Source organism: Ambystoma mexicanum, chromosome 12, assembly GCF_040938575.1.
Source record: "Ambystoma mexicanum isolate Mex_15411 chromosome 12, UKY_AmexF1_1, whole genome shotgun sequence".
Lineage (NCBI taxonomy): Eukaryota > Metazoa > Chordata > Amphibia > Caudata > Ambystomatidae > Ambystoma > Ambystoma mexicanum.
In genome coordinates, this window is record NC_090936.1 from 694,688,833 (window position 1) to 694,701,564 (window position 12,732).

General features: G+C 49.5%; 1 protein-coding gene across 3 annotated transcripts in view; it reads right to left on the reverse strand.

Moving 5' to 3' along the window:
* The window catches only part of CELSR1 (cadherin EGF LAG seven-pass G-type receptor 1), a 526,468-nt gene that overhangs the window by 34,067 nt on the left and 479,669 nt on the right, over nt 1-12,732 (reverse strand). For all 3 annotated transcript variants that reach the window (XM_069629236.1, XM_069629235.1, XM_069629237.1), the window contains exons 26-27: nt 1,476-1,588; nt 143-222 (exon numbers count right to left, since the gene is read on the reverse strand). In XM_069629236.1, coding sequence (XP_069485337.1) covers nt 143-222; nt 1,476-1,588 — 193 coding nt within the window. The remainder of the gene's footprint in view (nt 1-142; nt 223-1,475; nt 1,589-12,732) is intronic.

Consider the following 12,732-nt stretch of genomic DNA (forward strand, 5'->3'; position numbering starts at 1 on the left):
CGTACATTGTGCGATGTGGCAGTGAGACTCGACGCTTCATCCGCTAATCCTTGCCTGCTTCCTACATTCATCTCAAATCTGATCTGGGGATGCTCACCTCTCTTTGGTGTTCTTCAAGAGTGACCAGTATGAGCTAACTTACCTGACCCCAGCTTTTTCAAATGTTCGCTGCTTTCGGCCACATGATGCTCGTGCTGCCAGTATACAAATGACAGTGTTGATCTATGGAAAGGACAATACCACAAGAAAATAAGTACATTGCAATGCACCAATACAATACACAATGGTGAACGCAAAACCTACTAAGACGCCATATATGGTCAAAAGGAAGCACTGCCTGGCCATGTTTTTAGACCCAAAATAGGGGGTATGCGTAGAGAAGGCAGGCTGAACTCTCAAGAAGCTGAATTTATTTAAGAGCACCCAAAGATCTCTCACTTCGGTGCAGGTATCTACAATGGCCACACACGTGATGCCCGTGCTTCAGATTCCGCTGCACGCACACAGCACGAGAAATGGTTTATTAGTTCAAGAAATGTGGAAAAGCAGATTAGCTGGATGGTCAACTGCGTCAGTAAAGGAGATGAGAACCCATCTTCTGCAGCGCGCATGAACAACTGCCATCAAACCTATTTCCACTGATGACCGTCCATTGTGGCACTAAAGCTATCCTGTAATAATAGGTTTATCCAGTAACGAGGGAAGGCCATCCATTTTTCACAAAGTGCCTGAGTGGAACATTCACCTGCAGGCAGTCTGATCATCTTCCATGTAATGTGGGCAATAGCTCTTATTTTTATACAGGCATGTAAAGGAAACAGATATATGTGTAAAAATATCACATAAAACCTTTATGTAAAGCCTTTGCACCCATGAGAAAGTCTTACACTTTATGGCACAAATTAAAAACATGGATATTCTTTAAAGATAGGAGGCACACGCGAGAGTGTGTTTAGAGTGCTGCCTTTCTGCTCATCTCCCACTCTTCAGAATGGGAAGGAACAGAGTCCAATTTGTAGCTTGTGTTGATTGCTGTTCAAGTTCCCTGTACATTATCTTTAAAGTGAATTATCAGTGGAGTTGGATGCACTTGCTTTTTTTCAACTGGCCGGGTTACACTGCTAACTCGAGCATAGTTAGTTTGAAGACAAGGTGCATGCATAACTAATGAGGTATGTGAAAGACAATTGCCTGGGCGGTTCATATGTGAACAAACAGAAGACTCATGAGTTCCAGCCCAGGAGACTACGCTCTCGGGTATACACTACTTTCTCCATAATTAGTAGTGACAGTTTAGCTTTTAGTGTTATTGTTTAAGAACTTATACAGGAGGAAAGCAAATGTATGAAACAGCTTTGATAGCTCTTGCAGGCTTTGCCTGTTGTGTATCTGAGATAATGGGAGGTGCCACGACATCCCTTGCAGGGGGGAACCCCATCAGGAATTTCTTCACAAGGGTGATATGATGTACTTACAGTCACTACCACTACGATGGGCCCAGCAAAACTCCAAATTAGGGTGTCGTGCACAGAAAGCCAGCAGAATTCCGGGTTCCCATACCCTTGTGGATCCAGACCAACGGCAAGACCTAAATCAGAAAGTAACCAACAGAGAAATCAATGCAATGTAGAAGAAAACAATTGGAATAAAGAAATACTCCCTCAAAAACTGAGTGGGGATGATTTTCCAAGAGAACACATTCCCTGAGAGTCCTCCCAAATTAAAGAAAGTTTGAATTAATTTCAATTATGCATTTAGTTTCAATTTTGCAATTACATTTACCAGTGCAACATCTCCCTTGCCCCCTCAGTCCCTCCACCCTGTGCCCGTGATTGGCTGTTCCCTTCCAGGAGGTAGGCTCTTAACAACACACCCTAGGGCAGCCCCTCTGCCCGGGCAGCCCATCGACTATGGGCCCCCAAGACAAAGGGCAGCTCCCAAAGAAGTTCAGATCAGTAGAGAGAGTAGAGGGAGTGAAAAGGTGCGTGTGAGCACCGGGTATGTGTGCAGCTCGTACAGTATTCGTGTAATAGCTGCTTCTTAGCGATAGGTGTGGTGGTTGAGAGATCAGGAGTATGTGTTCATTCTGGCAGTATTTATCCAGACCGGATGTGGCTGCGTCAGGCCTGAGGAGAACGTCTGGCTGGGGGGTGTGTAACCAGCAGTGTTTACTTAGAATGATGTGGAGTGAGCGTCGGATGTTGGTATGAGAACAGTTATACCGAATGGTGTCATAGTATCTCTGTGTTCTAGTTGAGTGGTGATGTAAAGGAGAGAGTAGGCATGGTGCTGTGATATGATGGGTTATATGCTCTTTCATACGTTCTCAGCATTCCAAACCATACTATATACATCACGCAATTCTATGCGCTCCAGTCTGTTCTATGCACTCCTATCCACTCCATGCACCCCAGTCTGCTCCATACACTCCGGTCCGCTCCACGCACTCATGCATTCCAGTCCGCCCTGCATGCTCCAGTCCGCCCTGCGTACTCCAGTCTGCTCCACGCATTAACTCTTGTCTGCCACATGCATCCACTCTTGTCTGCCCCACGCATGCACTCCTGTCTGCCCCATGTTCTACGCATTCAGCGCTTCTACGTACTCATCTATTCTATGCACTCATCAGTACTGGATGTAATCTGTGATCGTTCATTCTACGTACTCATCCGCTCTACGCAACACATCCGATCACTCTGGGCACTCGTTCGCTCTAGGCACTCATCTGCTTTATGCCCTCACACGTACTATGCATTCACCCCCTCTATGCACTCACCCCCTCTACGCACTCACCCCCTCTATTCACACACCCCCTCTATGCATATCTTTCATTCATCCCAATTGTGTAAGGTACACAGATGGAACCCAGGATAGAGACGTTGTTTGTACAACTAACCCATTTCTCCCCTCGCACACCGTACGTTCGTAACTTAGCGGAAGGCACATGCTCATTCCACACACCCTGCACTCACATATAATACAAACACTACTGCACAACACCTCTGCCATAAGAACGAAGCTACCTTTAACAACAAAGATTCGAATGGTAGCTTCCCACATAATTCTCTGTCTCCTTAAACACAATTTCACCCTGTTTAGTTCACAGAGTAGCTAGGCCGCGCCCATCCACATGCCATTCAGACATGGGTGACTAGCAGGGTCTCGCCCCCCTCACATAACTTTAATGGCTGCAATGCACACACGCACAATAGCACCTCCCAATTTTCCCAAATGTGGACTTTGGTCCCTCCGAGGGCGTTCGACCAACAGCACGTTGGGACCATAATTATGGTGAAAGGTGCCGTACAAATGACAAAATGAATGAAATGCACTAAGGGGTCTTCACGGCTTGCAGGGGGCTACACGCTCACCTTGGGAACGAGATGATGCCGTGCAACATGGACTTGATCCCCGGTGTGGTGGTTAGAAGCTGGAAAGCTCCAATTCTACTTTCCACCTCTTAATACGTATACCCACTAAGCCATCCACATTTTACAATTGAGCACCCGGTCCCCACCCACAACAAAGCACACATCCCTCCCATCTCAACAACATTCCTAACACAGACCCAACCAATACACAGGCTCTGAAGGATATCTGAGTGCACTGTGCGACTATATGAAAACACCAATAAACACATTTGTGACATCTTTGGACTGAAAACGAGTGATGGGTGTGTTTTCTAATGTCCACATAGATTGTATGACTGCATGAATGATGAGTGGGCCATTTCAGTTAACAAGGCACATTTGTCACAGCACCCCCTAGTAGCCATCCCTGGAATTCCGCCTCCACTTCACAGCCACACAGGAAAGCACTATGGGTATGCATCATTCCAAGAAATGCTTGCATTTTTCCTCCTTGTAAGGGGAAATGTTGCTGCCTTGAATGAAGGCATAACATAATTGAATAATGAAGAATTGGTTTAGTGTATTCCTGCAAACTGAATTCCTACAAGGCTCTCCCAGGTGTGACGAGATGATAATAAAAAAAGTTCGATTGTAAGCCTTTTTCTGATAGCAAGGTTTTAGGTGTCGGTTACACTGCAGCTCTCGGGAGGATAGCTCAGGGGCAACATGCTCGCCTTGGAAGCAAGACGACACAGAACAACACAGGTTCGATCCCCGGGTCCGCGCTTAGAAACCCCTGGGCATTAAGTGCGTTATAAATAACCAATCATATCATATGATTAACTAAAACTCTATCTGAGGTTTTTCACCATAACTACCAGAGATGGGCACAGTGCCCTTGTCCTAGTTTGCAGAGACATTCTAGCATCCTTGGCAGCCCGAGGGAGTAGTACCAACCTACAACCCCTGCTGATTTGACAAAGCATGACTTCTTTTTTAGCAATGAGAGAGGCCAAACCTTTTGGCCAATTACATTGGCTGACATGATTTGGTTGCCCCTGATTGGCCAGAAGGCAGGTTGCTTCCATCAACACCCTGAAGGCATTGGGCTGGCACCTCGGGCAGGACTGCTCCTGTGGGCGGGATCAGATTCTTATGAAAATTGATATTCTGCTCTGGCTTGGCGCTGAGAGCTAAAAGAAATGGAGGCCCTCCTGAGTTGGTTTCAGCCACAGAACAAGCTGTTTGGCTACTGTCCATCCTCAGAGGATTTGATTACTCTAAAGGTGCGACCTTTGCCCCACAAAACAACACAGAGTTCTTGTATAGTGGCATGGCGGAACCCACAAGTCTTCTGCCTCATTTCCAACTACTGCCAGTGCTGGAAAATTGAAAATGGACTCTGGGAACAGATCTTCCCTGGGGAGGGGGTAACTGGAGCTACAGGGTGGGGCTAGTTGTTGAGTAACAGCTGGCAAGTGAAAGGCTTCTAAGACGTGTAACAACCAGAGGGATAAACTAATACTCTGGCTTTATAAACACGACTTGAAACATGCACGAATCACATAATAGTTCTCCTCGTCAACACATAAATTGTTAAGGTAACATGTTGGGCAAAACCAATGTTTGTAGCTTTACTTCTTCCATTCACGAATCCAACATCTATCAGCATGCAATGCAGCGTGCACTGAAAGAAGTCTCTCTTGGCGTTTGCAATTGTCTGTCAAGAATAAAGACAACACGGTGACAGAAAATGAACGGCGAGGTCACCTGTGCACAGTTGTTGTGTCACACATCGCACAGCTTTTTGCGCTCCATTCCTTTTTCATCGCCAAAAACGTGCAGCTCCCAAGGGACACACTATCAACAACACCCAGTATCACAGTGTCTGCTGCCCTCTAACACTCATTGGCCCTCATTACGACCCTGGCGGAAATCGAAAAACGATGGCGGAAATGCAATACCGCCATCGAATAGCGCTCAGTGCGATTATGACCCGTCACCGTAAAGTACGATGCCATTAGCGACACCGTAGTGAATGCCAACGCTAACTGCACCAAGTACGCGCACCATGCGAAACCGTAATTACCACCATGGCGCAACGGTACGCGAATTCTGACCCTAGCGGACATTTACCTAACGCCATCAAGCATGGCGGAAAGTACCATTCCGCCATGGTGAGAAGTAAGGCATCGCGAACCAACCGTAAATGGCCCTACTGAGTGCCTGTACACCACTCCCTGGCCACATTGCACAACTCCTCGTAGGTGCAATGAAGTCACACAATGCAACCAGTGAAATGTACAAGTCACCCATGCATGCCAGCGAACAAATGAATGTAGGGGCTCCAAGTGCCTTGTGAGTGGCCATCCATATTTGCCATGTCACCATTGCCGTACTGATGCAGCACAGGCATGTGAAGGTTCAAGTACAGCAACATGAACTGAAATATGAGACAAAACAACAACAGGCCCCCCATCGCTTGACACCAGTGTAAGGCAACATTCAAAGCAGTATCCTGAGTGAGACTGCACCAGCCCTGTACTCCTGCCAGTAAACAAACCAACCATCAGCATAAGCATGTACCACACAAGTTGGCAGAGTGACTGAGCAGCCAGGCTCATCTCAAGAGGGGCCAATGGGAGCTGCAGGGCACAGATGGCACGAATACAGAAGCTATTCCAATGGACATGACCTCAGTCTCCCTCCAAGAAACGCACGCAAACACAGGCACCTGTGACCAGCCATATTCTGATAATCACATCATTCCACCAATCCACCTGGCTGACCGGCATCTGTTACACAAAAGCTAATCCCCCGCCCCTGAGCATGACATCATTAAAACAGTCATAATGGCAGCCCCTATCCCTGACCTCACTGGGCTCCGTAGGCAAACGCGCCCAGTACAGTACCACGCAACTATACTCAGAAGCCGGAACCCAATGCAGATCTTCTCACAATACATCGCTCCACAAATAGGAATATGCTACATTACTTGCAAAGAAGAACGCTACACGGTTAATATCAGAATAGAAATTTAATGCACAACAAAATCACCAAGCCCATACAGCTATTAGGTCATGAACTCCAAAATATATTACATTATTGTGGGCTGCATCCGCAATAAATGACCAGCTTCTTCTTGTGTGACGCCCTGTACCTTCATGGTACACAGGGGCTACATTCACGTTCAAAAAGGCAACATGGAAGCGCCTAGAACCGCAGGGCCGTCCCATTAGGTAGGCACTAGTCCAGCTGAAAGGTCGATATGTTGCTCCTAGCCACTAGTACTGCGTAAGGGCATGTGGCCCATTGGCGATCGTCCCATAAGATCGTAATGGTGCTCCACTGATTAACACGAAGCAGCAGGTGTCGGGAGTAAAAGCCATCTGCAGGAGTGGCATACAGATGGCAGCGGCAAAAGGGGAGGAGATACCTCTCACCCAAATGAAATGAAAAAGAATAGTATGGGCATCAGAACTTCATTTGAATTACTCACTTCAATGATCACACTAAATCCACAGCCATATGCATGCTAGCCCACTCAAAAGGATTATTCCCACCCAAAAATCACTTGCGAATCATAACTATATAAATCGAGGTGAAAACACTATTACAAACGAGTGTTTGTGTGCATGCGTCTGTTAAAACAGAATCCATTAGATGGGATTAGTAACGTGCATAGACACAAGTGTTTGAAGGCGCGTCAAGACAGGGAGGGTTCAACAAGGGCAGATAGACGATGGTCCCACTATGGCAGCCCTGCATCACATAGCGCAGGGGAAGTGGATAGATTCCAAAAAGCCATGTACATGGCAAACTCTCTATTAAATCATCTGTCCATGCATCCATACATCATCCCCTCATCCCGGTATGAAAACGCCTGATTATTTACTCACATAACATGTGAAATTTCCATTGAGTCTGTGCGTAATGCAGTCTGCAAAATCCACTGTGCTCCAGCCCGGAATTCCAGTGTTGTGAAGTAACATGTATTTGGGAACGTCCGGCCTTATCGTCCACTACGCTATTGCGCATCCCATACTATTCATATCAATCATTGCATTCTCGCCATGGCCCCTGTCCGAAGGACATTAAACAATAGAACTTTATATCTGCAGTCAGACCTGTGGGCGTCTCCTCGCCGCTAGCTGAAAACCGAAAGCGCTGTCCTTCGAATTCCTCATTTGCAACATCACGTCGAAAAGGCATCTGTGACCGCTCGAAATCACAAATTCATCCATGTAGTGCGGCAGTGTGTGAAAATGGCAACTGGCTTCACTCAGAAATGGGACGCCCCGCCCGTCGGTGAACCTCGGTACAGTGCTGCATGAGGGTCCACCGTTAATCGAGCACTACATTCCACTGACCCTTCACAAGTTTGTTCGCGACTGTAAAGATAGTATGTGAAACAATGGGACCATAGCAGAATGAACATATGAAGCAATATTTCACTGCCATCGGGATTAAATACATGATTGTAATAGCAAGATGCCATGCGTCAAATTGCAGCGTTGTGTGCGGGACGTGCTCGCCCAAAGGGGATTGCAGCTTGCACAGGTGGAATGAATCACCACAGGTGGAGGCTATACTGCCTGAAAACACATAAATTGCACACCCAACCCCCTCCCACAACCACACCCACTCCAAAATGCTACCGGCAGGACTAGCGATGTTGGCCCTGGGGGACCTGATAGCACTGCAAGTACTCCAACTTCAAGAAGAAGACGAACACCAACTACTACAACAACCGGCCGCACAGAGGAGACGCAGGAGGAGGAGGAGGGCAAGGCAGGGCCAGCAAGGCCCACCAGCACAGCCACTACCACCACGCAGGCAGCCCGCAATCCCACGCCTCCGAGCTCATCCGTTCAACCTCACTGATGAGCAGATCCACACCCTCTACCGTTTGGACCGGGACACCATAACCGCCATTGTGGACATGACACACGCTGACCTTGTCAGCATGATAGATAGCCCAACCGCCATCCCACCCCTACTGAAGGTGGTGTCTGTACTCCACTTCCTGGCCACAGGCACCTACCAGCACACAGTCGGACAGTTGCATGGCATTTCACAGCCACTGTTGTCACGGACACTATTGCAAGTGCTCGATGCCCTCCTGAAGCACGCAGACGACTACATCTCTCTACCACGCTCGGAGCAGGAAATTACGAACACAAAAGTGGGATTCCATGCACTTGCCGGCATACCGGGTTGCATTGGTGCCATCGACTGCACCCATGTGGAATTGGTTGTCCCACATGCCATGGAGGCCCAGTACCGCAACCGAAAACAATATCATTCTCTTAATGTACAAATGGTGTGTGACTCCAACAGGATCATTACACATTGTTGTGCCCGATTTCCTGGATCAACCCATGATTCTATGGTCTTGAGGAACTCTACAATACCACGCTACATGGAGCGACACGCAGGGAACAGATCCTGGCTACTCGGTGAGTCTCATTTCATGCATGATAATGTGGGGTATGTGATGCGGCAATGACCTGGCAGGAAGGGGGGGGGGATGCGTACGTAGCAATGTCATTCCACAAACATCCTTTATTGTCCACATACAGGTGATGCCGGGTATCCACTGAAGAGATGGCTCCTTACACCACTCCGGAACCCACAGAACCAGCATGAGGAGGACTACAACCAAGCCCACTCACGTACCCGTGTAGTCATAGAACAGGCATTCGGCCTACTGAAGGGTCGTTTCCGCTGCCTCAGCAGGTCTGGCGGGGCACTCCTGTACCGCCATGTGAAGGTTGCAAAGATGGTCATGGCATGTGTCATGCTACACAACATGTGCGTACGTAGAAATGTGCCCATGCCCCCTGCCCAGAACTGCAAGCACCTGAAGATGGTCATGATGAGGGTGGGGATGTGGCAGCACCTCAAGGAGTCCGCGAGGCACAGGAGGGCCGTGAAATTCGTCAGATTATCATAGATTCATGCTTCTAGCACTCACGCCTGGTGGCTGATACATGGACACGGGACTTGTGGCACTGTGTGTGTCTGGAACATGCACAATATGGACTGTACGCCTATAAAGGCCTTGTACACAAAGATCAATGTCCACACATCTCATTGGATGATTGTGAAATGTTTATAGCATATGTGAAATTATGTTACACACCCCATCGACCCGCCACCCAAGTAAGCCCAACACACCCCCTCCACCCTCCTACCTCCCCCCCGAACACCAGTGTCCAAAGATGCTCATTGTCAGTGGGCAGACGCTATTGCAAGCCCCCTCTCCGGGTATCAGGGGCACCCCTGCCTGTGGAGCGCAGGTTCCTCCCAGATCTACGTTGGGGGCTGCCCTGGACGGAACTTGCAACGGATGATGTCTCTGCCTGCTCACGTCCATGCATGTCCCTAAGGGTTTGTGAGAGCTCAGTGAGCACACGGCGCACAGCGGCAAGTTCAGCACATACGTCTTTGGACGTCGCATGCAGTTCCCCCCTCAGGCTCTCGGTGCTTCTCTCCATTTGTACCCTCAGGCTCTCGGTGCTTCTCTCCATTTGTACCCTCAGGCTCTCGGTGCTTCTCTCCATTTGTGCCCTTAGTGTCTCTGTACTTCTCTCCATTTCTGCCCTAAGTGTCTCAGTAGATGTTTCTATGGCTGCCTTAGTACCCCCACATTCATCAGCATGCTCCTTGAGGAGCGTGGCCAGTTGCTGCTGTTGCACGATCACCTGGTCGAGGGACTGTTGCCTCTGCTGGGCCATGCCCATTTGCGGTGGTGTCACAGAGGGGCTGATCACCTCATGTTGCCTTGCCACAGGGCTTGTGGGGGATGGCCAGTCGTCGTCTTGTGGGTGCACCTGCGTGGTATCCTCATGGTGTACGGGATGAAACAAACAGGGGGATTGAGACAGGTCATGGATGGATCCTACATCGACAGCACCGTTTTCTGTGTCGGAGCATGCTGCCATTAATGCAGTGTCACCTATGGTGCTGCTGCCACCAGAAGCAGTGCCTTCTGTGGCATCCATTGGGGGGACCTGTGGTGCTGCTGTTGTGGGCATGCTGGCTGCTGGGGTGCCTGTTGAAGTCCCCTCCTGTGTGCTGCCACTTGATTTGTGCTGCTGCCGTGTCTTGATCCGTGCAGCTGAGGTGGAGGGTCTTTGGCCGTTGGTCTTGGCCCTCTTTGCAGGTGTGCTGGTAGGGGTGTCCTGGAGTTCGTCGTTTGAATCGGACCCTGTGGTGGAGTAAAGGAGGGCGAGCGTTATTAATGGGTCTGTGGAAATTGGAATGGCAATGTATCACATGCATTGGGGTGGTACCTGAGGGTGATTTGGGTCAGGGCCTTGGAGGTGGTTTCATTTTTGTGTGGATTGAGGATGCAGTTGTTTTGCAGCCTGCAGTTAGGGTGTGCATGCTGCACGTGTAGAGGGTGTTTTTAGGATTTTTAATTATTTATGTATTTATTGTGACTTTTAAAGTGCGCTATCAGGCCAATGTATGTGGACGTTCTCCTGGCCATGTGTTTCTGTTGCACTATGTGGACACATGGTACTTCACATGATTGGACATTGTGGATTTAGCATTGTTTTATTTGGCCCACCTACCTGATTCTTCGGATGTCTGCACTCCTTTCTCCATCCCTCCGACTCCCTCTATACTCTCCATTCCAATGGTGGAGGCACAGATTTCTTCCCAGGGGGTCAACTTGATGGGTGATTCCGATCCTCCCCCGGTAGCTGTGGCAATGTTACGGTTGGCGGATAGTATGCTCCGTATGCTTATCCGCAAGTCGTCCCATCGCTTTCTGCATTGCTGTGGGTTGCGGGGTGCGGTCCCCACCGCACTTACCCGCTGTGCCACCAGGGCCCATATGGCCTTCTTGTTCGCAAGTGCCGTCCTGGTCATTTGCGTCGAGAAGACGACGGCAGCATTCTCCTGGAGGGTCTCTGTGAGCACGGTGAGTTCCTCATGGGAGAAGTGGACCTGCCGCTTGCGGTCGCACACTTTTTTCGCTACTTTTCCCATTTTTGTTGTTTTCACTAGGGTGGATTTCGGGTTGGGATGTGTCTCAGGGTAGGATTTTTTATGGTTGTGTTGGGATTCTGATTTTATAGGTGTACGGCGTGCTGTTTCCCGTTCCGGGACCATGTTTTTACTTCCGTTTCCGTATATTTACGGTCACCGTATTTTCCGATTGCCGCTCATTACGGTGACCGCTATGATGGGTGGCGGAATTGCACCTAGGGCGCCGTACGACGGCGGTGAGGGGCGTTTTGGGGACATTTCCGCCATCGCGGACTTTGCACTTCCGCCATGGCGTAGTGCTCGTGCCCGATGGGTCAGAATTAGCCGCACTTTACTCCGTCGTGCAATGGCGGAAACGCTATTTACGCTATGGCGGTCAGGTCAGTTACTTTCCGCCAGGGTCGTAATGAGGGCCATTGCATTTTAATGTGTTATAATATAATGCAAAGCAAAAGAAACCCGGGGCTGAGCTCCTCTGAACTCCCAAGTAAGTCTCTTATTCTTGGGAACAGCTGCCCACAGAGGTTGCAGAGCAATTGTGGTATGGAGTGAGCATTTGGATTCCCGGCATTCCTGGGTGCGAGGAGGACATTTCTGCCAGTTTCCAGACCCCGGAATATGTGACCCTCTTTCCGCACTGAGAACCTTTTCACCTGTCCTCTTTCAGAGCTGCAAGCCCCATCCAACACAGTTCCTTGACAGCCTGGTTACATGACTAAGAAGCGGTCTTGGAGGATAGCTCAGGCAAAACGACACGGAGCACCACAGGTTCGATCCCCGGGTCCGCGCTTAGAAACCTCTGGTATTAAATGTTATGTTACGCCCTGAATAAAAGCCCCGCCCCCGCGCGTGGGAGGCAGTTCCGGGGCAGACCATCCACCCGTGTGTGCGTGCGAGTTATTTGAGCTCCCGCTGGCGCTGCGCCACAGGCCGTGCGGCCTAGCTTACTCCTCCAGCCCTCGTGCGCGCACGCCGAGGGCTGGGACATAACAATGGCGAAGAGGTGGAACGAGGACAAACACGCGCTCGACGTTCACGGCGCCTAGATGGCCTGCAGCCATCGCGGCCACATTTTTGGACACCCGGTGGGGGGGGGGGTCGCACACGTGACCCACCCCACCCCAAAAAAAAAAAAAAAAAAGAAAACATTTCTCTCCTTCAATCTTCTCATCATCACTCGTCCTACAAGTGATGACTGGGCGGTGTGACGCCATCTCACATCTGGTATCGCACACCAGGGGCCCCATCACGACGTGGCATCGGAACCACATGGAAAAACCAGCACCTGAACTCTTCGATACAGCGTTTGGACACCAAGGCACCTCCAGGGAAGGCCAAACTTCACCGTGCTAGTGGTTGCCTGAAGAGATCACTGAAC